The 26,128-nt window shown below is 39.2% G+C and overlaps 2 protein-coding genes across 3 annotated transcripts in view; one reads left to right on the top strand and one right to left on the bottom strand.

Moving 5' to 3' along the window:
- The window catches only part of zgc:158263 (ceramide kinase family protein), an 867,176-nt gene that overhangs the window by 574,528 nt on the left and 266,520 nt on the right, over positions 1-26,128 (top strand). The window lies entirely within an intron of this gene.
- Positions 1-26,128, bottom strand: part of LOC127618392 (disco-interacting protein 2 homolog B-A-like) — an 86,466-nt gene that overhangs the window by 21,324 nt on the left and 39,014 nt on the right. The window contains exons 2-6 of one of the 2 annotated variants that reach the window (XM_052090814.1): positions 7,141-7,212; positions 5,564-5,695; positions 4,902-5,027; positions 3,067-3,300; positions 2,279-2,413 (exon numbers count right to left, since the gene is read on the bottom strand). In XM_052090814.1, coding sequence (XP_051946774.1) covers positions 2,279-2,413; positions 3,067-3,300; positions 4,902-5,027; positions 5,564-5,695; positions 7,141-7,212 — 699 coding nt within the window. The remainder of the gene's footprint in view (positions 1-2,278; positions 2,414-3,066; positions 3,301-4,901; positions 5,028-5,563; positions 5,696-7,140; positions 7,213-26,128) is intronic. The other variant, XM_052090815.1, reaches the window with a different exon arrangement.

The following is a 26,128-nucleotide window of genomic DNA, read 5'->3' as shown; positions in this document are numbered from 1 at the left end:
ACACACACACACACACACACACACACACCGATCAGCCACAACATTAAAACCAGCTGTTTAATATTGCGTAGGTCTCCAAGAATCTGACTTGTTGGTCCAGCAGATCCCATAGATGATCTGGGGAATTTGGAGGCCAAGTTAAAACTTTGAACACTTTGTCATGTTCCTCAAACCATTCCTGAACAATTTTTGCAGTGTGGCAGGGCGCATTATCCGGCTGAAAGAGGCCACTGCCATCAGGGAATACCATTGCCATGAAGGGGTGTACATGGCCAAAGTAACATCCACATGAATGTCAGGACCTGGCCATCCACATGATCTATAAGAAAACATGATTCATCAGACCAGGCCACCATCTTCCATTGCTCCATGGTCCAGTTCTGACACTCACGTGCCCATTGTAAGAGCTTTTGGCGGTGGACAGGGGTCAGCATGGGCACTCTTGACCGGTCTGCGGTTACGCAGCAAGCTGCGATGCACTATGTGTTCTGACACCTTTCTTTCATGGTCAGCATTACGCTTTCTCAGCAACTTGTGCTATAGTAGCTAATTCTGTGGGATTGGACCAGACAGGCTAGCCTTTGCTCCCCATGTGTATCAATGAGCCTTGGGTGCCCATGACCCTGGCTCGTAGGCCTCTCCAAGTCTCCATCTAACCATTAGACGACCAGATGTTGGGCAAAGCAAAAAAATGTACTATATAATTGCATTGACTATACAATATAAGAAGTGGCTTAATAACTGAATATATTGTTTGTTTTATTGTCATATCATTGAATAAGCCTATAGTTGACAGTTTTGCATTGAGTTTGTCAATGTGTCCAATTCTCACAGTACATATTCTTGCGTTCTGTCTGTGGCTTTTTAAATTGTCGCTCTATGTACATGCTCAGACGGACGCGTTTTGCATTTTTTGGATGTTGTGTGAGGCGAATAGTGGAAACTTTGAAAATCAAGTCTCAAGAATCCTGTATTCTGTTGGGTTTCACCCACCTGTTGTGCTTCCTCAGAGAATGGCTCTCATTCTCATTCTGTGGTTGTGTTGCTTGTAAGGTTTGTTGAGGCATGCAGCCACATATTGACACAGCTCTTAAAAACAGAAGCTTGAAAAAGTCTGTGATTACGCTTGCTGACATTACCTCTACAACCGTCTCTTGTACGTAATGAACACTGGAAGATCTCTCCACCCATTTGTGGTTCGTATGATAAGAAAATCCACACTTAATATTTTCACTTTATTTTACATACACGGGGGCATGACTAATCTCAATAAATTAACTCATTAAATTGACAGCCCTAATTATGGTGACCAGATTCCTGCTTGTGGAAAATGAGACAGCCCCCCCCCAGCAAAAATGTCAGTGACGTATCCTTGCCTAGCCATCAATCAATGCGAAGTAGTGTGCATTCGCATCTGTAACTGTTGTCACCTTGTATTTTTCGCTGGAAGCAATTTTTCTCTGTGTCGGCTTGTCTTTCAAGAGTTTATTGTAAAACGCAGAGCATTCCAGTCCAAAATTAAGACATACAAAAAGCATTGCCTTCATGACTGTTACACTGAGTCGAGATTTAGCTGGCGTCCATGCTTAGGGGCACAGATTCCTGGGGGGATGGGGGGGAGGTACAATCTCCACAACCTTGACTCCGAAGTTGATGGTTTTGCTCTCCAGCTCATGAAAATCATCTGTCAGTCTCTCAGACATGGCAGTCTTGTTCATGTTCCACTCAGTGATATGACGAGTGACAATTTTTTTGCGCAAGCCCAAGCATCAAAGAGCTGAGAGTGGGGATTCTGGAGCAGAGGTGTTTGAGGCTGTCCTGAATGTCTTTCCACTCTGGCATGTCTCTCAGTATGTCAAACTCAAGTTTTTCTGTTTTCTCCAATGAGTGGAGGTAATCCACCGATGCTGAATAAAAGTCTTGCAGGCCAGGCTGGAGGAATCATTCATACCCTCTGACATTAGTAACTATGTTCTATTCTAGTTACTAAATAAATATTTGGAAGTCAAACGTTTATATTTCACACTAAAGCTGAAAATATAAATAACCATATTAAGACACATGTTTTTGTGAAGCACTTATGTAAATAAGACTTATATATATATATATATATATATATATAAAATAGAAATGTTTTTCTTTAAATAAAATGTTCTAAAATTCCTGAAATTGAAAATGGAAAAATACTTGGAACCCAGGCTCATTGTTAAACTCTATGTGTCATTGCCCTTAGTTTCCTGCATCTAAGAGCTGTGTGTGATCTGTGCGTTGGCTGTACCGCCGGCAGTGTCCATACTAGAGCGATTCTGGCCACGGCTCATGCCCTTCACTGCTATGTTGGGTGGAATATCCACTCTGGAGATTCTCTCCTGAGGCAGAGAGGATGTGACATCAGGTGGAACGCTGCTGCTCTCTGCAGTCAGGACACAAAACAGCCAAATATTATTAGATGCTGAATATTAAGCATGTGACATACAGTTCACAACTAAGAAAAGAGTTTTGAAGAAGCAGTTTAAATGTTGACTGATAACGGAAATTATACATTGCTGTTTTGCCCTGAATGGGTCATTTGAAGTTCACTTAAAAACAAAAAATGCTGTAATTTTTGGAAAACAAAAGAAGATGTTAGGCAGAATGCTAGGGACGAGTGCCGCCATTACCATTCACTATTATTTTATGGAAAAACAATGCAAAAAAAGTTTGAATAACGACTGAGACTAACTTACTTAACACCTCCTTTTGTGTTCCACAGAAGAAAGGAAGTAATATAGGTTTGGAAAAATATATGGGTGAGTTAAGTATTTTTTATTCCTTTACACAGTTCCTACCAGAGGTGGGTAGAGTAGCCAAAAACCTACTTTTAAACCAAGTCTGAAAGTAAATTTTATTTCAAAAAGTTCCTCAAGTAAACATAACAGAGTAAAAGTAGCACGTTACTACCCACCTCTGGCCCTTACATAATTGTGATACAACTGCAAAAATGCAGTCCGATTGTGTGTCAGTTTTGTATGACTCAGTACCTATACATGTTTGTGTACGTGTGTGTGACTCAATATTCTTCAGTACCTATGCGGGTGTGTGCCAGCAAATCTGCAAGTATGCTGGTCTGCCCTTGGTTCTGGTTTTGAGTTTTGCTTTCTCCGTGAGAGAGGGTGGAGGAGGCAGAGGAGGAAGTGGAGGAGCTCTGGACGGAGCGGTTGATCCAGTACTCAGGACTCTGGAGGTTCTGTGCCAACATTGCACTGATGGCAGCCTGACGCCTGCGCAGAGAGCCCTCGTCCTCTGATGCTGATGATGTATCTGTAGACACATGCATTTACAAGTTAGAAAGGTATTTATATAGAAAAAATAAACAAAATTACAGATAAAAAAGCCAAGTGTGATTTAGCATTTTAGGAGAAGGGGGAATGCACTGATATAGGAAATTTGCATTATGGCTGATAATCAATATGCTGACAGACAGGGTTGGGGAGTAACGTAATACATGTAACGGGATTATATAATTAAAATACAAAATATAAGTAACTGTATTCCACTACAGTTACAAGTGAAATCATTGGTAATTAGAATACAGTTACATTCAAAAAGTATTTTGATTACTGAAGAGATCACTTTTCATTTAATTGTCATTTGTTTGACACTGACGGCCAAAAGTTTGGAATAACGTAGCGATTTTTCGGTAGGAAATTGGTATTTAATTTAGTGGCATTTAACTGATCACAAAGTATAGTCAGGACATTACTGATGTAAAAAAAACAGCACCATCACTATTTAAAAAAAGTAATTTTTCTCAAATCTAGACAGGCCCCATTTCTAGCAGTCATTACTCCAACAACTTATCCTTGAGTAATCATGCTAAATTGATAATGTGGTACTAGAAAATCACTTGCCATTATACCAAACAATGCTGAAAGCTATTTGGTTTGTTAAATTAAGCTCATCATGGTCTTTGTTTGTTTTTGAGTTGCCACAGAATGCAAAAGACTGGCATGTCTTAAGGGCAAAAAGTAAACCGCTTTCTCTAGAAACTCAGTCAATCATTATTTTGAGGAATGAAGGCTATACAACGCTTGAAACTGCCAAAAAAAATGAAGATTTCATACAAGTGTGTACAATACAGTCTTCAAAGACAAATGACAACTGGTCTAACAAGGACAGAAAGAGATGTGGAAGGCCAGATGAACAACTGTACAAGAGGATAAGTACATCAGAGTCTCTAGTTTGAGAAACAGACGCCTCACATGACCTCAATTGATAGCTTCATTGAATTCTACCCACTCAACACCAGTTTCATGTACAACAGTAAAGAGAAGACTCAGGGTGCAGGCCTTATGGGGAGAATTGCAAAGAAAAGCCACATTTGAAACAGAAAACAAAAAGAGTGGGCTGAGAAACACAGACATTGGACAACAGATCATTAGAAAAGAGTGTTATGGATCTTAACTCTATTGATCTTTTGTGGGATCAGATAGACTGTAAGGAGTGTGAGAAGTGCCCGACAAGACAGTCACATCTATGGCAAGTGCTACAGGAAGCGTGGGGTGAAATGTCACCTGATTATCTGGACAAACTGACAGCTAGAATGCCAAGGATCTGCAAAGCTCTCATTGCTGCATGTGTGAATAAAAAGTACTCATTTATTTCCATAAAAGCAAAATCTGTACATTATTCCAAACCTTTGGTGTGTGTATATATATATATATATATATATATATATATATATATATATATATATATAAAAAGAAAATCCTTATATTTTCAGCTCTTCCATGACCATAAGAACCCTACATAATCATGTGGCCCTTTATTTAGATTAAGGCCAGGGTGTGTTGTAAGGGTTCGTTTCTGCTTCTATGTATTGGCTCTGAGCCCCTTTGATCAGAAGGCTTTGCATGACCCACCGGGAGGAGTGCAGTTCTCCGCAGCAGACTGAACGAAGGCTGAACGGCGCTTGGTGGGCATGGGAAGGGCCATTTTCTCCTCTCTATGCCTGGCCAGAGCAGCCTGCACAGCCTCTGTGTGAATATCTGGCACAAAACACAAAGCATGATGAGGAGAAGAGGAACAAAAGTGTACAGAAAGACGAATGAAAAGAATAAATATAACACAATAGCACATGTGACATCCAGTAATGTCGCAGAACAGTGACTGCAGTTACTAAACTGACTCATGTAAAGACAAAGAATCCTCTCTATGCTGGTGTCAAACACGTCAAGTGTTCACACAGTCTCTAAATATTTACTGAATAAGATGCTCAGAATTGTTTTTAAAAGATATATCTTAAATTAGACTCTTAAATGTATTTTTTTCTTACACCATTGGCAGATATTATTTTCTTATTTTAAGTGTAATATTAACAACATTTTGTCAAACAAAAATCTAACTAGATAAAATGGTCAAAAGGTATATTTTGAAGGTTTATCTTGTTTTAAGGATTTTTTGATATTTTTTTTACAGGAAAACAAGATTAAAATATGTATTAAAGAAATACGTTTTTGCAGGGCTTTCGGTAAAACCAAATGCATTTAATAGAGCTTGGCCAACGTCACACAAAATTCCTTACCTGACCTGTAGCGGTCATCCCGTGCTCCTCCGCTGCGGTGAGCTCTGTGTTGCCGTGGGGCAGGAGTGGGCCCAGTGTTGGGGCTGAGGGCGGGGTCTTTCGAAACACCCGGGGTCAACTGGATATCCACCTCTACAAAAATCACAGCTCGTAAAACAAACTAATTTACAACACCAAAGGCAGTGTTCACTTCCCACAAATTTTGACCAATAAATGTCAAATATTTTTGCATTAATATGTAAAAAAAACTGGATAAAAATGTCTAAAAATCATTTTGAGATTGCAGTCAAAAATTTCAGTTGAGCCAATTAAATCTTTTAGAAATTGTCAAATCGTTATATTCATCATTTAAATTAAACGTCCATGATGTTTTTAAGATAACATTCATTTCCAAGATATTTCTCGGCCTGAAAATCCCATTTCTGTCAATAGTACAGCATAAGGATTGGCTTTGTATAAATGAGGCAGGATGGTAAGGAGCGGACAATAGATGGTGAACTTTAACATGGCACCTTTGAAGACACTCTAGCATATTTGACATGAGGGGTTTCGATTGAGAATATTTCTAAGCATCAAACATACCTTTCAGTGCATAAAGGTTTCAACAAATTAGATATCGGAAGGTCGAACCTATTAAGTAAACAGTGTGACCCTGCAATCCTTTTATGAAACAGTAATAATGTAATTATGGAACAAGGAAGTCAAAGTTTATGTCCCTGTCACAATACACTAAGAGAGAGAACTCATCTCTTTCAGTTCCTCCTTCACTCCTGCTTACAGGAAGCCTCTATGTGTTTGTTTTTCGTGGTTACTAACAGGCTGGAAAGACCCGGACCCCAGCGGCTGGTTGCTAAATGAGGACATAATCTAAATCGATTAGGTTACTCAAAGTTTCCAGATAAGGAGATAGGTTACTAATGGCTGTTTTTTGCTGCAAGACTATTTTAAGTGACTCTTATTTTTAAGTGAGGTCTCTTGATGAAGGGAGGGATTATATGTACGCAAGTTTCAACTGATGTCTCGCATTTATCAGCTGAACAACAGAGCAGGTAAAGTTCTACTTTCCACCACTAGGGTACAGCAAGGAGCCACGCGTCGAAGAACAATGCAAAAGCAAAAACAAAATAGTATATTGGATACATCATTTATAGAATGAGGTTAAAAAAGCAAGACATAATTAATGCAGTGTGACAGATGTCACACATCTACACCACATTCTTCAGCTGGATTTAGTTTCAGCATCAACAACAACAAAAAAGCTGAACACACTAGCAACAACACAAACTGTTACTGTGAAAAACACATTTAAAAGGATAGCTCACCCAAAAATGTTAAATAAATAATAAATGCTAAATATCTCAGTATGTGTTCCAATGAAGAATGTAAACCCTTCTGATAAGGATTTGGAACAAACTTGAGTAAATTATAATATAATATTTATTTATGGGTGAACTGTCCCTTTAAAGGACTCTGGTCAGTGTGTAGAAGCATTGAATGGCATGAAAGAGAGAAGAGGTGAAGAGAAGAAAGAAAGAGGGAAATAAGCAGATAGAAGTCAGACTTGCGGCATCTCATACTTTGGGTCTGTGGTACGTATGGGCCCAGCAGTTTCACTCGTTTCTTTTCATAGCCTTTCTGTGTAATGTCACCTGTAGGGGAAAAAGAACACAAGAATCCCCACATTAAGACACAAATAAATATGTGACAGGAACACAGTCTACAAACACAGGTAGGTTGATCTTCTCTTTAATGACTGGTGAACTCTGTATTTCATAATTAGTGTTGCTTGCTAAGGGCCAGTAAGTAACCACCTAGCAACCATTCAGAACACCCAAGCATCCAACTAGTAACACCCTGGCAACCACCCACAACAGGCTTACTTTAATCTAGTAATAGGCTTTAATCTACATAGGCACCAAAAATCTAGTTTCTGTGGGCTCAAGAGGGCTATTACTGGGCGGCGTTCTTTTGTGTACACTAAAATCTCACAACTAATATGTTCAGAATGAACATCTGAGCCAAAACCAAACTACAAAAGCATTTTGGCAAAGTCAGATGGACAGTGTTAGCTTGAAACTTCTTTAAAAAAAATATGGAAAAACAAACAGCAAAAAAACAGAAGGATGGTCATGCGAGTCACAATCACATGGACCCACCTCCATCCTGTTCATTTCCTATTTTCTCTCGGAGCAGTTTTTGGCCTTGACAACCAATAACGCTGTGGGTAAAGTTAATGCCTAATGATTAATATAAATATATTTTTTTCTTTAAATGTTGCACAAAATGAATTATTTATTTATTTATTTTTTGCAGTGCCAGAAAACAATATTGGCAAGGCAAGCATGAATATGAACTTAACGGCTCGACCAGACCAGCAGAAACAATATATATTGTTGAGCCCTACACGTGTGCACTCTACACTATATCTTAACACTTAAAGGGTTAGTTCACACAAAAATAAAATTTCTCTCATCATATACTCACCTGTATGCCATCTCAGATGTGTATGACTTTCTATCTTCTGCAGAACGCAAAAAAAATATTTTTAAAAGAATATCTCGGCTCTTCAGTTTCATACAATGCAAGTGAATGTCTTCTGAAGTGATCCTGTTGGTTTTGGTGGAGAACAGACCAAAATGTAACTTTTCATTGTACATCTTGACAGCTGCAATTGTGATTTCAAGCTTTCAAGCAATCTATCGCTCTGCGCATGAGTCAAGCACTAGGAAGTGTAATCGAGCTTTAAATCATGATCGTGACATGAGACTGCAATTGCAAGATGAAAAGGAATTCATATTTTGGTCTGTATATTTTATCCCAAAACCAACTGGATCGCTTCAGAAGACACTGATTAAACCATTGGGTCTTATGGATTACTTTTGTGCTGACTTTGTGTTATTTGGAGCTTCAAAGGCCTGATCACCATGATAGAGCAGAGGTATTCTTCTAAAACTCTTTGTTTGTGTTCAGCAGAAGATAGAAAGTCATACACATCCGAGATGGCTGGGAGTAAATGATCAGAGAATTTTAATTTTTGGGTGAACTAACCCTTTAATAGCCATGTTTTTTTACTATAAATTATCTTCCCTGTTCAGTCAATCTCCACTCTAACTTTCACATTCTTCTTGTGTTTTTGGTGATTCACATTCTTCATGCATACACTCGCTACTGGGCAGGGAGAAGAATTTCTAGCAAACATTTACTTAAATATTGATCTCTTTCTCATCCACACCTATCATTTCACTTCTGAAGATATGGATTTAACCACATTTATGTGCTTTTTGGAGCATAACAATTTTGGAACCCATTCACTAGCATTGTGAGGACCTACAGAGCTGAGATATTTTACTGAAAAAAAAAATTGTGTTCTGCAGAAGACAGAAAGTCAAACACATCTGGGATGGCATGAGGGTAAGTAAAGTCTGATACCGCAGCTCGAGTTTTCCTCTTGTAAAATTGTCAGTGTGTGTGACGTTGGCACCAGGGCAGTGTATTCATGTTGGGTTTTAGGGCAACGCTGTGGGGCTATTAGCCCGATGGTGGGAATGCAGATCAATTTTAGTCTTGCGGCCCAAGGTTTTTGGCCCCGGCTTACCAGTTGATAGGCTTGGCTCGCACAGGCTCAATAGTGCAAGTAGGGCTGCACTTAACAAGATTGTTTTGGGATTAGTCGATTAATCTAATGACTAATTTGCAGATTTTTCTAAATATTTTGTCTAAAAACTAGTCTCATTAATATTTTAATAACTTATCTTCTCTTAAACACAAACAAGTTGATTAAGAATGCACAAGTTGTAGTTATTCCTGTTTGAAAAGTGTTACTCAAATTGCACTAATTTTACTGTAAAATAATTTTATGTTGGACTGCTAAACTCGAGGTTCCACAATGTTTTGATATTCCTCCTGAAAGTGACTTGAATTTTACATTTGTTTAATTTATTTTGTTGTTGGATTGCTAAATGTAGATTACTTTAATTTTCATTTTATGATTTTAAGTATGACCTTGTTCAATTCGAGTAAAAGGAAAGTGCTACATTTGAGTTGATTACATCGATAAATCGTCCCAGCTCTAAGTGTAAGTACCTAATATCAACTTCCAGCTATGGTCAGACCAATTTCAGCAGCAGAAATTGCAACCTCCTGTGCCAAATTCATTATGTGATCAGTCTGAATATTGACAGGGCAAGTATGAACTACTGGCCCGACTGCACGCACACGCACACACACACTCTCTTCCTCTAAACCAGGGCAAACAAGTAGCTTCTAAACTCCAGTGACATACAGCTGAATGAGGTCACACCTCATGACCTCCAGAGATTTTGAGGCAAGTTACACAACCAAAACGAGCTAACCAAAACCAAGTGTGACAGATCTGCAGACAAATGCTGTTTTTCCAAAGATAAGACTGGGCTCCTGGTACTTTTCTAAACCAGATCTGCTCAGTTTAGGAGACAGCTGTCAGCTTCAGGTGATAAGACTATACACAATGGGGTTTGTGTGTTGAATTCCAAAAAAACTTCAAAACGCAACATCTCAGTATGAACTGTGTGGACAAAGGGAGTGTAAAGGAGGCAGGTCAGAGGGGCAAGTGAGCCAGTTCATCTGTTAGAGACTAGAGAGGGGGGAAAAAGAAAGCAAACATCAGAACAGGGAGGCACAAAGAAAGAGCTAGAGACAGAGAGAGAGTGATGCCTCTTTCTGCAGTTGTATGAGAAGGGACGGGGCTGCATTGAGTGCAGAATTCATGCCTGGTTACTCTCTTTTTCTGCTTAAGAATGTGGCCTAGAAACACAACATCTCTTTCCTGCCCCATCTACTCAGTGTGCAACAACTCTCACACACCCACACACAATTACTTAATAAAAACCTCTTACTGCCGACCCAGCTGCATTGTATATAACTGTAAAAGTCACTGCCACAATCAGGGTTCCCACTCTTTTCAAGGCACAATTTGAGGACATTTCCAGGACATTTTATGTTTTATTTAAGCAAAAACTCAATTAAAATGGATACATCCATTTTAATTGAGCTTTTATTTTGTCGTTTATGTTTGTTTTTGACACTGGTTTCTCACCTCTAGATAAGCAGTTTGCTCCATGTCCAAGTGTGATTATTAATTCTTGTAAAGCTTTGACTTCATTAAATAAATACATAGTCTGTATGTGTTGCACACTTCAGAGTGCTCTCTGTCATCTCACACACAAGAGCGTGTGTGATGATCATGATGTGTTGTTTTCAGTGTATGAACGGATGCTCTACACATTCATTTTGAAGCATGCATCACTTGTAGATTATTAATTTATTAAATTCAATCAGAGACTTTTTTTGGTTTAATTATCACACTAGGACATAGGGCTGCACAATAAATCAGAAAATAAAATCACTTTATTGTCACATGACCATATACACAAGTGCAACAGTAGGTGAAAGTCTTGTGTGCAGTTCCGAGCAACATAGCAGTCACGAGAGTGGCGAGACATATACCAATTACAATAAACAACATACATACACAACACAATTTACATATCAACACAACTGTATCAAATGTACACATAATTAAACAACACAATAATAACATAATAATAATCTACAATGTACAGTAAACAATACACACAATATAGAATGCACATACAATAAAAAAAGTAAAAAAGTATATAAATATATATATATATATATGCTGTAGTTGTATTGTGGAGAGTATAATTATGACAGTCCAGTGTGAGATAATAGATTAATAAAGTGCAGTGCTGGTGTATATTGATCATGAGAGATCAAGTGTTCAGAAGTCTGATTGCTTGGGGGAAGAAGCTGTCATGTAGTCAGCTGGTGTGGGTCCTGATGCTGCGATACCGCCTGCCTGATGGTAGCAGTGAGAGCAGCACATGGCTCGGGTGGCTGGGGTCTCTGATGATCCTCCGAGCTTTTTTCACACACCGCCAGGTATACATGTCCTGGAGGGAGGGAAGCTCAACTCCGATGATGTTTATTTGACTTTTGCAGGTCTTTGCGGTTGTGGGCGGTGCTATTGCCGTACCAGGATGCTCTCTACAGTGCTGGTGTAGAACCATGTGAGGATGTGATGGTTCATTCCAAACTTCCTCAGCCGTCTCAGGAAGAAGCAGCGCTGGTGAGCCTTCTTCACAACGGGCTCAGTGTGGACGGACCGTGTGAGTTCCTCAGTAATGTGGACAACGAGAAACTTGAAGCTGCTGGCTCTCTCAACCGGTGCTCCATTAATGGTGATTGAGCTGTGTTTTCTGTCTGTCTTCCAGAGATCCATCACAAGCTCCTTGGTCTTACTGATGTTGAGGGAGAGGTTGTGCTCCTGACACCAGCATGTCAGAGTGTGCACCTCCTCTCTGTAGGCACCTCTGTTTCACCATTGTCAGTGATCAGACCTACCACCGTTGTATCATCAGCAAACTTAATGATGGCATTGGAGCTATGTGTTGCCACACAGTCATGTGTGTACAGGGAATACAGGAGTGGGCTGAGAACACAGCCCTGCGGGGGCTCCAGTGTTGAGGAATGAGGAGATGTTGCTGCCCGGCCCCGCCCTCCGCCCTGCCACATTCCTCCCTCGTTCTCTCAGGCTGGGGAGCCCCCGGCCTGACGTACACCCCCCCTCCCCTCTTTCCCTGGGGGAGGGCGTGCCTTCCGCGCTGTCTGCCGGCAGGTCATCCCCATCTACCTGGACAAGGGAGGGGACAAGGGGAGGGAAACAGAAATAATAATCCCCCAAAAAACTGTAAAATTTAAAAGAGGATAAAGGCCAACGCAGAGCGACAGTGAGAGAGAGAGATGAAGAAAAAAAAAAACTCTTACTCGCCAGTTCTCAGATACGCCGCAGCTTGTTCCTCGGCCACTCCTCCACCCTTTATCGGACGACAGCCACGCCTCTCTGGGCGGATCCGAGGCAGTCCTCCAGCCCCTGGCGGATGGAACACCCCGCCGCATTCTCGGGGAACAGAAGGGGTCTCCCCCGCCCCTGGCAGCGGTCCTCTCGCTCCAGGCAGTCGCCAGTGAGCCCCTCCCCGCTCGCGGTCGGCGGTCTTAAACCCCGCCGTGTTTCAGCGGCCGGTAGGCGACTCCTGCGCCCCTGGCAGCGGCCAGGTCGGCTAGGAGCCCCTTCTCCCCTCGCGGTCGGCGGCAATCGTCTTCGTTCAGGCGGCTGGGCTCCTCGTCCCCCGGCAGATGGCCGCGGCTGCTCCGTTGGGGTGGATGGCGAGAACTCTACTACGGCGTATCCCTCCTCCTTCCCGGGTTTCGGCACCAGTGTAAAGGTATTCAATGGAAAGGAGGTGGTGCGAACCGGCTTGACGATATAAATAATAGTTTAATGGCAAACTTAAAAGACAACATAAACACACATGACGGACATGTCCTCTAACGATCTCTCTCTCCCGCACGGCCCTCTGCAGTCAGCCTATAAACCTCACGGAGGCATAATTAGCCCAATACGGGACCGGGTGTGTTGGATCACGACCCAGCCCCGCCCTCCGCCCTGCCACAAGGCACAATGATGGACGTTTTGAAACATGTGGGGACTACAGACAGGGAGAGGGACAGGTTGAAAATGTCCATAAAAACACGAGCCAGTTGGATGACGTGGCCCGGAATGCTGTCTGGACCCGCGGCTTTACGGATGTTCAGATGATTTTAATCGTGATCGTGATTTCTGCACAGTTAATTAAGCATAATCGCCTGCGATTTTAGTGAACAAGCAAACAAAATATGTCAGCCAGGTAAAGTTGCAAATTGTTGTTAATTTTTATTATAGGCTGTGTCTACGGATGGACCAAAATCGCAAGCTCTTTCCTAATCCTTTTTCTCCTCACCTGACCAGTCACGCTCAAGTGAACAATCACAGTTTCTCTTTTGAGCACGTGCTGAAATACAGAACCGCACTGTAGATGTTTACGAGTCTCGTATGTGTGGCACACGAGAATAATGATACAGCGTTCTGTGCTTGATGCACATTAAATTAATTCCATCTCGTGCTTTGATACTGTATGTTTTCTACAGAACAGCTGTGCTCCGAGTTCGGTTCGTGCATTTCGCTTATGTGAGCTGACCGGGATATTTTTAAGTGCTACGCATTTATCTCAGATGCACATTTGTCTAATTCCAAATATATTTGCCCATAACAAGTGTGTAAAAAATCTAAAGTAACTCCATGGCACCAGGGTTGTGTGGAGCAAGGACGGGGCAAGGGCATTTCTTTGTGTTTTGAAGGAGCACAAAATGCACAAATATTATAGAAATATATTACTATTAATTTTATATTACTGTAGGGTATGGGATATAATAATATGAACAATAGTAATATAATTTAAAGAATGGAGAGTAAACACCCAAGTCTCTATTGTATGTCTCTTATAATTGTATGTTTTTTATTTTATTTTGTTCTTTTAGAATCAAGATCTAAGCAGTAGCAATGGTATTTATATATTTTTTTGGTTCATATTGTGCAGCCCTGTAATACAAATTTTTTTTCCAAATAACAGAATAATCATGATTAATAATCGTGATTAAAATTGAGCAAAATAATTATGATTATCATTTTGACCATTTTTGTGCAGCCCTACTAGGACATATCACACTTTTAATTTGATTACCTGTACATTCAAATAAACATTTTCATCCAAATGGGTGAATAAAGGGTATTTTGCTATGGCTTGCTTCTGTTTCACAAATTTGTTCAGTTTCATTAACTGATTAGTTCAGTGACCACTTTTGGAGATGCCACTAGGTAAAATGTGCAAGGACTGAGTCACTGAATCATTTTGAGATGTTCACGACAGAAATCTGCCCAGAGACTTTATAGTATTTAAGCATAAGAACAAAGCAAATGTATTGTATTATTTTTCCTACAGCATTTAAACTACTGAGCATGACATTTATCAGAAAAGACAACAATAATGGCCTAATAATAATTTTCAGTTTCAATAATGTCCTTTGGTCATTGTAAAGCGCATTTTAGGAGTTGAGTCGAGGCATCAACACTCAGCTCAACGGTACAGCATCAAGCGACGCTTTGCCCTCCACATGACAAGCGTAGCAGAAAGCATCATGGAGGAGCAAATTTACAAGCTTACCATGCAAGAAAGCGGGAGGTTTGCACTATAAACATTGAAAACATTTATTTGGAAGTGAAAATAATGTCAATTGCCTTGAATGCAGAAAGTCAAAAATAGAGCCCGACCGATATGGGATTTTTGAGACCAATACTGATTTTAGAGGGGTAGATATGGTGGCCGATATAGTACATTTTTGAGCTGGAATGAAAACAGACCTTTTCTATGTTGATTGTGCACCGATATGACTATGCAAAGGTACGCAGAAGGCTGCTTTCTTAAACAAATATTTGTATCAAAGAATTTTATATTTGACATTATTAAATACATTGTCAACAAATTCTAGAAATGAACACTGAGAAACTAAAGAATAAATACAAATATAAAAGCTAAATAAACATCAGCACTGAATGTTCAGAATCAGTCAGTTGCTGACCATTTAAACAAATAATACATTTAAATTATAGCTAAATAAAAATCAGTACAGTATGTTTAGAATCAGTCAATGCCTGACCATTTACCTAAAGAATATATTCAAATAAAATAAATAGCTAAACATTAGTAGTACTGTTTAGTGTCAGTCAAATGCTGACTATTTTAAAACTGCCAGTAAATTAGGGGAAAGTTGTAAAACAAAAAGCATTTACACCTGCCGAGTCAAGAGATAAACAGCAGCAGCAGTGTAACACCGTATTCTGCTATACGAGTTCAGCAGAAATTTTCAATGGTGGAAAACCAGACTTTTAAATATTACATTTTGTAAATGCAATGACTGGAATTGTTTGGTTGAAGGGAGTACCAAACTGCGAATCCTGAACAAAAGAGTTTGGTGAATACATGTTTATACATTAGCTTCCACTCAGCTGACAAGGTATGAAAGTAGCTACGTGGTTAGCTAGTAAGCTATAAACTCGTTGTCACGGAGAGTAAAACATGGACATTGTTTATTTACTTTCCAGCACTGTGTCTGACCAACTAGGTAACCATGTAGTGTGAAATCAAAACTCAGACACAATCCGTTAATCTGCTACGTTACTGACTGCAGTAACAAACTACAGCTGGCTAACATATCAAACAGATGTGATAAACATGAGTGACATGGTTGTTATTAGTTATATTGAAAAGGAAAAATTATAGGGTCATTGTTTATTACATTTCCAGTATGTATTTCATGAACTAAATAGCAACTTACCATGAAGTCACAGCTTAACAGTATGTCAAGATGGCCCGAGTATGGCTGCAGCGTTGCTAGCTCCAACCCAATACTGCAGTTTTTTGTTTGTTTTGTCTTGGATGTTGTCTGCCTTATTGTCTACAATAGACAAACACTTTTTGATATTGGGTCAGCAACTGCACACCAAAAAACAGACTTTAAATACCTCAATGCTGACCCGCTGTTTTCAAACATTACAACAAACTCTGCGAGCTGAGAGCGTGGACATCTTTCCAATGAGAGACAAGGGACTGCTGGCATTATCTGCCTTACAGACACTTGGATGTCTGCGGAGATTCCAGACTCCGCCATCGAACCCTTGGGGTTCTCTGTGCACCGAGCAGAGAGAGTGAAAGAACAGGTAAAAGCAGAGGTGGAAGTGTATGTTTTATGATCAACAAATCCTGGTGTGTTCAGAGGAACGTACATTCTATCAAGTCTTTCTGCTCTCCTGAACTGGAATTTCTCATGCTTCTGTGTCAACCATTCTGGCTACTAAGTGAATTCACAGCGGCCATCATCACAGCTGTGTACATGCCGCCACATGCCGACACTCAAGGAAATGTATGGGAGTATAAGTGAGCAGGAAACCGTGCACCTTGAGGCCACGTTCATTGTGACTGGACTTTAACAAAGCCAACTTCAAGTCAATAGCACCGAAATACTACTAAAATATCAGTTTCAACACACAAGGGGAACACGTTTTGTACCATCCCTCCCCCGCAAACCATTTGGTAAATCGGACCACTCTGCTTTTTCCGTTCTGCTTTTTATGCTCGTTTCGAGTGAAATAACACCACCCTCATGGAGAAAGCTCTCGCTGCCAAAGCTACAGAGGTTAGTTCACTCTATGTCTCTGCAGCGGATGTAACCTGATGCTTCCGACTGGTGAACATCCGTAAAGGCGCGGGTCCAGGCAGGATTCCGGGCCACGTCATCAGTCTGTGTATTTGACTCTATTCGGAGTCCATATCTTTCCCATGTTTTTGTAAATGTAACGAAAACCTTGCCAGCAACACAGTCAAACGTTTTATTATACTATAATATTTTCCAGGACAAATAATTATTTTCCAGGACATTCAGATATTTTTCACATTTTCCATGACTAGAAAACAGCATTGCAAAATTCCATGTTTTCTAGGACGCACTGGAACCCTGCACAATGCTAGGGTGTTGTATGTGGTTGCCAAAGCGTTGCTATGTGGATAGCATTGCCCAGGTGTTCCGAGTGGTTTTCAGAGCATTGCTATGCAATTGATAAGGTGATTGCAAGGGCATTACTATGTAGTTGCTATAGTGTTCCAATGGTTTTTAAAGTGTTGTTGAAAATACATTTTGGCATTTTACTAACAGGCCCATGGGCCAATCCTCTCTATGATATTCTGGGCCTTAGATGTGGCTTGGGTCCCTGCTTCAGTGCAAGTCCATGGGATATTTTTTGCCCCCTTAAAACATAAGTCTGATCCATCAGAAAAGTAAGAGCTTACTTTAGCAAGCACCTCTAAAAAACTGCATCAAGCAACAAGTCTGACTGAAGCTTCCATAAAAACACTGCACTTCACACACACAAAAGCATACGAGTGTATAAAGCTGCTTTTTTGCATATGGGCAGAGTGCTGGGCATATGGAGGAATAGCTGACTGGAGGCTCATTGTGTGTGGGTGATGTGGGAGACTGATGTAATGCTGGGAGTGCAGCTGGGTCACACACACACACACACACACACACACACACACACACACACACTCTCATAGAGCAGAGTCTGTGCATGCACAACAGACCCGCACAAACTGGCAGTGCCACTCTAGCACTGAGGGTGCTTTGTGCCAACTCACTTTCCTCTAAAGATCTCTCTATTCTTCTCTCTGTCTTTTCTTCTTTCTTTCTCACTTTCATCTATTAACCTGCAGTGCCACTCACCACTATGCACAGTCACAGGGGCATGCAGATAACGCTTGTTTCTGTCTGTAATAGATAGATGCATCAGCTAGGCTGATAAATCGGCCGATATTTGGTCATTTTGAGATTATCGCCTATCATGCAACTATGGTTGATTATTCAATCAACTATCTGCCTATCGCCTTGTCAATGTATATTATGCATTTTCTGTTTTCAATTATTTTTGAGTAGGGTTGGGTATCGATACAGATTTCCAGATTTGGTTTAAAACCGATTCACAAGCTCTTCGTCAGATTTTATTTGATTCCGATACAAATCGATTCTGATTCATTTGGTTAAATTCAGTTATAATGTCCACTTTGCTTGCATTTGAAAGTAATTCTCTCTCAGCTAATGCTGTAAATTACACAGGGTTCTTCTAATTTGGTATATTACATAAAGGTTAACATCAGGGCCCAAAAAGTTCAATTTCTTTTTAACTGTTATAATAATGAAAACAAACCAAAACTGAAGTCATCTTTCAATTTAAAGTAATTTGTTTTAGCGATTTTGGGATTTTAATAATAAATATTGGGATACTTCATATGAAGATCATGATTATTCGGAACATCAATATTTTTACCCAGCCCTATTTGAGTGTACTTTTGAGTATTATTTTCAACAATTTTGTGTCATTTGTAGGGGTAAGCAATATGGCTACAAACATTATACCTCAATATTTTTCAGCCTATTGAAGACATTCAAAATAATTTATTAATTGTGTATTTGCTATGAAATGAATAAAAAGTGATTTTGTTTTAATCAGGGGAACCATCATTTTAACCAAACAGTCATTGTAGCCAAGTAGATTGAATATTTTGAAGGCATTGAATAAAAATCGATTTTAACATAATAAAGTTTCCACAGTTTTTTACTTGACCATATGAGGGAAAGACATAATCCTTTAAGTTTATTTGCACTTGTATTATATACTGTATATTTTAAATACAATAATACATAGTAGCTTAAAAAAAATATTATTTACCTTTATATATTTTTACTTAAACATTTTTTGCGAGTTAACAAGGTGTGTAAAAACAACTCAATTATTACTGTTTGACCCAATCAAGTTTATTACTATAATATAATATTCTGTCTAATATATTTACTTCACCTTCCTCTGGAGCTTTTATTTCAACAATGAAAGTGCAGTGTGTCATTTACACTGTTCCTCAACTGGTGAAACGCTGTCATCTCCTCCTTTGTACATTTGTATAATAACTTGCAGCCATAAATACATTTGGAATTGTGCAAATGTTTGAATCTGCAGTACTTTTCTTTCACAATGCAGGTGAACTGCTCTAAAAGTGCTAAAAATGTGAGCTCATTAAACCCCTCGAATGCACAGAACAGTATGTTACCCAATTATTCTGAAGCGCACAACATGTTTATCTGTCTTAAATTATTTCTGTCTTTCTTCTTTGCAGGACCTCTCAGGTTGGATGTGGAGCGTCAGTGCAAAGCCATTTTCAGATCTCTCCAGAGATATTCAATCGGGTTCAAGTCTGGAATCTGTCTGGGCCACTCAAGGACATTCTATAAGATTCTACAAGAATGAGGCTGTAACATAACAAAATGTGGAAAAAGTGAAGCACTGTGAATACTTTCCAGATGCAATGTATCTCCAAGCCCTAATAATTTGCCATAATTACAATTTTTATAGAGATTGTTCTCACAAAGAGTAGTTTCAAACCAATGAAATATTTAACAGCAAAGCATACAGGAAATTATATTTACTAAAGAAAATGTCATGATTTTTCCCAATAAATATGAATTCCTTTTCCATGAGTACCTTGATATATTTACATTATATTGGCAACCCTACTCTCAAGATATCAGTATCAGCTTATAAAAAAAAAAACATGTCGGTCAACCACTAGTCTCAAACACTAAAGAATCATGTGAAGGGTATGCGCCAACAAATAGCCAATTGGTTGACGTAAACGAGAGATAAAAGGTGAAATAACTTTAGTCCATTGTCATGGCTATGATGTCTCATACAAGTGTGTGTGTGAGTGTGTGTGTGTGTGTGTGTGTGTGTGTGTGTGTGTGTGTGTGTGTGTGTGTGTGTGTAAGGGTCAGTGCACAGGATATGAGCATTACCACACCCAGTGTGGCCTGCCAAAAGTGGTCCCAGTGTATTCATGGTGTGGAATGTGCAGATTGGATGAAGGCCGCGGCCAACTGGCCAGAACCGGCCAGTTCCCTTCAGAACTCAAAACACAGACTCCACACTTCATACTGAACAGGCACACAATCACTCTGTCATAGTTTAAAGGTATAGTTCCCCTTATGCCATAATTTACTTGTCAAACCAAACCCATTTGACTTTCTTTCTTGCATGGAACTCAAGAGATATTTAGGCAGACATAAGGGTAAGTAAATGACGACAGAATTTACATTTTTTAGTGATCTATACCTTTAATTCTCTAATGTTTATGCTTCAACAAATATCAGTTCAACATCCAAAGCATTATCTGTGTCAGTGTGTCAGCACATGAATTTACCCTCCAAGCCGGTCAAGATCTGTGTGTGTGTGTGTGTCTGAGATTGTGTTTATCGCTCACATGGCTCAGACAGAACCAGTAACAGAGGAAATGATAAACTTGTGAGGCTTCCTGGTCCATCGGGCCCCAGGGAGACCGGAAAACCCCATGAGCACAAGAGAGGAAGTTCAATGAGAACACACACAAGCAAGTGAGGGTAAAAACAAAGAAACCAGCTAAGAGGGTGCTGAATACCCCACCGCAGGAGTGCTGTGTGTTTTTCTCAGGTTGCTAGGCTTCAGACTTCTGCGGACTCTAAAATGAGCAGAATGGTCCCAGGGAAGACAGAAATTAAATAACTTGCCTGATGATTTTTCATAATCCATGCCATGCAGTACATAAATCCCTGTCGCTGTAGAGTTTTTTTTTATAATTTTCTCCTCTGTCTCCTGCTGTGACCTGACGTCCGATTTACAAATTAATCTTCTTTTGAAACAGTTATTTGTAATTTGATATACAATACAGTGACTTGGTAGCAACCAGTGATTAATCGCTGTAAGTGTGAAGGCCCCTTAAGGGAGAACTTTGGTAGTAAGTTATAAAAATAGCTAAGCTGTAAAATAGCTAAACCATGTGGCTCGATTGTGCCTGTAGAGAGTCGCGATTAAGCAATTTTTTGTCAGTGCCTCACCTGCCAAACTTTAAGTAGTAGGTGGATGACGTAAAGCAATTGACCGAGGTTAGCTATGTTGATATCATTATCTACTTCGAGTTAAGACAGCCAACAATTGCACAAGTTGAGCCTGAACTTATTCTTTCTCCAACTAACACTTAAAATGGTTGTTGCTCTCCATCTGGAATGCTCGCATTAGTAGTCTTTACATTGCTTCTTATGGAGACCAGAACCAGAAAACAGTCCACCGGAAATTAGAATCATCATGGCAGCACCCATTAATTTGTCAGGAAAACTTCTGACATGATCTTTTAATTTTTCTTGATTCGGAACAGAGTAAATAATTCAAACGAAAGTCTTCAATTTTTTATTACAGTTGACGATTTAAAGCGACATATGCAACAGTGTCTGTAAGCAATACAACGAAGTTGTGCTTCCACCAATGGTATTGCTCAAGTGATCCACTCCTTAAACAGCAGTAGAGGAGAAACGGATGAGCAACAAACAACTCCAGCAATTGAAATATGGTCAGTGTATACACCCTTTAACGGAGAACTCTGGTAGTTAAACAGTCAGGAGCCATAAACTACATTTGACATAATCTAATTGAAAACATAGTGATAAACAACTGTATTTATATATATTACTACAATTTTTTTTTTTTATAAATAACCTTGCACAGTATTCTGGAAATACTTTTGAGTAAGAGCTTCAACAAATTCATGAATCATTTTTTTAACAGGTTTATTGAAAGAACTGTCTGTAGAACGAACCGATTCCTTAAAACGAATCAGACTTTCCAGTGCTAGGCCAAACAAAAGCCTTAAATGTCTGTTCCCCTCAATGAAATGACTCAACAAGGCTCTGTGTATACAGTGTCCACTGATTTAAGAGGACCCTTTATAAAAACCCTCACACAGCTGTTTAACAGCCATTCAGAAATACTCATAATAACAGCGTGCCAGAAGAACAAGTGTCCTGGAGGCAGAAACATACTGCTGCATATTTGACTATGGCCACAATTGGGCCAAATTTAGCTTCTGATGTATGTCACAGGCTGTAGGGTTTAACCCAGAGAATCAGCTGTTATTAAGACAACGTGACAAGCCGGTGCACATATTAACAGACTTGAAGGGCCCAACTAAGCAGATGGAATGTGTGGAATTAAATATGAATAATATGAGAACACCCACATACACACATAAGCCTCAGCCCACATTAAATCCATACTTTATCCATATGGTGTGGTGGCAATAGGCCTTCATTGGTTCATTACTTTCGAATTAACAAAATGAGCGAGATTGTTATTTGTTGATGCACACATGAAGGCCCAAAAGATATTTGAGTGTTTCAAAGGAGCAAGCAGTCAGATTTCATTAAGCTAAGGCTTCCACAATAGAAATGTGGGGAAAAGTGAGGACAAAAAAGAACATTAATGCATATAGACGCAATGCATACTATGTTGGCAATTCTAATTCTAAGCCTTTTTTTGAGCACCAGTTTGTATATTTGTATTGTATAACTAACTGAGGAAGGGGTGAATGTGGAATGGGGTGGGGGTTGAACTGGATTTGATTTAATTGTAAACAGGCGACAAACTTCGAGTTTAATTTGTGCTAGTTATTGAAAATAAAAACAGTTGATGAAAAAGAAAAGAGAAAGTGGCCATTTGACAAATCTACCAGTCAAATGGCCAGTAACAACATTATATTTATACTTGCCAAAGCCAAAGTTGACTGCATTTGTTGCATGTTGAGTGTTCATTTTGGACTTTAAATAAGATGAGGGTTTGGTTCCCAAGATCCTCACCCTCATCTTATTTAAAGTCCAAAATGAACACTCAACATGCAACAAATGCAGTCAACTTTGGCTTTGGCAAGTATAAATATAATGTTGTTACTGGCCATTTGACTGGTAGATTTGTTAGGACCTTGAACATAATGCATGTATTATGTTTGACCCACTTTACCACTAATCCTCTCTCACCATCAGAAGATATCCAAATATCAGAGTTCTGTCTGATATCCAAAACATTCAATATTAACAGCTTGTTATGTTCACCCTTCTACCAGCCCAACAGTTAGGCATAAGCAGCAGGGCAATAAAGCAGAAGGCAGGAGACAAAGTGATGGTAAAAATGAGAAGAGTTTATTAAATAATCTTAGTTGCATGTTTCTCAATGCTTAGTCCGACTTGTCTACCCAGCACAAATTCAACAAGCGTTAATATACAAAGCAAAGACAATGGAAAATTACTGCGTCACAACATCTTTCTTTTGACAATAAAGACCTTGATATACAGACAATTACCTATATCAAACTTGTGAAGACAATACAGCATATAACATTAGATTGAACAGAGATATTGCATAGCAAGAGCAAGAAACAATATAAAATAAGTAAAGATTTATATATCAAATTAATATTAAGACATGAGTAAATATATAAGAAAATAATATTAAAGAAATAAAGAACAGAATAAATTAAGTACAACAGACGTGTGCTCTCTTGAAACCACTAGGGTTTCAGCGGTATACCGGTTTCACAGTATACCACTTTTTGAAAATTGACGGTTATCATACCATGTACATTTGCTTATCTACGGTATAGAGAAAAAAATGCAACCGGACGGAGAATCTCACATGCGCATCTCCTTTCCTCCTTGTCTGCCTGTCAGACTCACCAACTTGCATCACACGCACACAAATACAGCGGAGAAAATGTCAGAGAGAAGTGAGGCGAGGTGGTCTGACATGAGTGTGTGTGTGTGAGATAAAGCAATGTTGGTTTATTCGGACTGGGTCGCAGACAGCAGGAAGAGCAATGCCATGGTTCTCCCATTGAAGAGATTTCGGCGGCCGCCCAAGTGATAGACTATTTAGGACTGCCAAGGCGGATTTAATGATAATCTCGCAAACAGCTAAAGCTGACATGGGCAATTTACAGCCCATGGGCTGGATCAGGCCATCCACATGGTTTAATGTGGCCCGCGGCTCATTTATCGTAAAAGCGTTTTTATTTTTCATTGGATATTTCAGTTAACTTGCATTGGGACATAACGCATCTCCACAAGCGTTTATCATGCTCATGGTTGCCAGATCAGAGACGCAACACCCCCACCCCAAATTGGAAATATTCCGCCTAATGTAATACTTATTTTGTGCAATCTGGCAACCATGCAAGCGAGTGCGCTATTTCTATCTGGCTTTCCCCTTTGAACAAACTTAGCGATCTGTAGTGCAATAATCTGCTCAAGAAAATGTGTTATACGGCTACTCTGTGTCCATTCTTGAGGCTTCTTGTGATGTTTGGTGCTACAAATTTTGCAGGTAAACCTTCTCAGTGATAAAAGTAGATCTCGGCATCATTGACATGCGAGCAAAAGCAAGCCAGCGACAAATATGTATATGTATTTATTATTTGTGCAATTTAGAAATGTTGAAGTCACTTCGCGCCTGTATGTTAATCTAACTCTTGCAGTATTCATTTATCATAGTCATGCAGTCTGTGTTATTCAGTTGTGTGCTGAAAGTCAAACGTTGACATCAACAACAAACATAATGTCACTTGATGCATGTCCTTGTACTGGAAAACCATGACCAAAACTATGCAACATAATAGGAAATGCAACCCAAGATACATTAAATACAGGTTATGTTTAATCTATGGCAGGTCGCCACTTGATGTCCAATGTAAAATCTGTCCTGAAGCAAAACCAGTTGATAAGCGCTGAGATAAAGTTACAGACAGGAGCAGTCTGGCCTTACTGTCAAGCACCTACAGTATATGTTAATAGTTAATAATCATAGGACATTACTTCAAAAGCTCACACAGCTGATGTTATTTTTCATTTAGTAATTAATTTAACATATAAACTAACATGCTTTAGTTATATAACATATTATAGTTACATGCTATTTATTATCATGTTTATAATTTGATTTATTATTATAATTCTGTTTCTTTATTATTTTTTCTATTTATTTTATTTTCAAAAGGGAGACTATTTTTTTTTACACATACTTCAATAAAAATAAATTGTTTCAAGTTTCAATTATAATAAAGTGTTTGCTCAAAAATAAATAAACTACCCTTCTGTTTTCACTGATAATAGTAATTGTGTAATACCGTATACTGTGATACCGTGAAACCGTGATATTTTCACAGACGGTTATCATACCGTGAAAATCTCATACAGTTGCAACCCTAGAAACCACACACACATTCAGGTTGCTTTTAAAACTTAAATGAGACCTTTAGATTCTACATTTCTCCCTCTTAACCATACATAAACCTTTGCTTACAATAACTGAATAAAAATTTATAAATAATTTGTTTTATTAAAAAAGCCTATAAGCGTAAGATGATAAAATCTCCTGACACAACAACTGTTAGAAATGCCAAATGTCCCACTCAAATGTGAAAATACCATGATCTAGTGTACACTACATGACTCAAGCTCATCTTCTTATGTTTTGTTGTTTATGTTTTGAGTCGGCATGTGGCAAACTGTCTTGTGTGTGCACTCTTGCCATAGGCCGAGACTAGTCGCAGACGCTACGACAGTTTTCAAAACTGCTTGATACCTAGACGTTTTGTCATCAGGTGTGCTATCTGTCCTGATGAGTAAGAGAACCACAATGAGTCACAGCCAATTATGTATAGGTGAGGGCAAGGTGTTAGGAAGCAGAAGACAAAAAAATAAATAGGAAATAAAATTAAACATTACCCACATCTCCCTACACGCTGTCTTTACTATTTTCAGTTGTTTTGTCTTACATTTTTCCTTTGAAAAGTTGAGGTATTGGGAAGCAGGAGACAAAAATAATACGAAAATAAAATCTCACCCTAAAAATCTCCTTCTCTGTTTTTATTATTATCAGCTGTTTTTGAGCCACTCTTTCATTTTTGATGACATCACTTCCTGCCAGCTTATTCAATACATGCCTACTTCCACAACCACCTCTAACCCACATGCAAACCACCTGCCATCTAATGAGCAAAGCAAATGCCTGCTGATTCTCATTTAAAACCACTCTCGTGAAGAGTGTTCATGATGGGGAGTCTACAGCACTTAAATGTAAAATGGGTACGGCTGTTATAGGAATCAATCCTGATTCTGTTTGTTGGTCTGTGCTGTAGGTCAAGGATTTGATAGTGGTAAAGCATAATTTGAACT

This window comes from Xyrauchen texanus, chromosome 25 (genome assembly GCF_025860055.1).
Source record: "Xyrauchen texanus isolate HMW12.3.18 chromosome 25, RBS_HiC_50CHRs, whole genome shotgun sequence".
In the NCBI taxonomy this organism is placed as follows: Eukaryota; Metazoa; Chordata; class Actinopteri; order Cypriniformes; family Catostomidae; genus Xyrauchen; species Xyrauchen texanus.
Note: the sequence above shows the minus strand (reverse complement) of the source record. Positions and strands in the feature narration are given on the sequence as shown.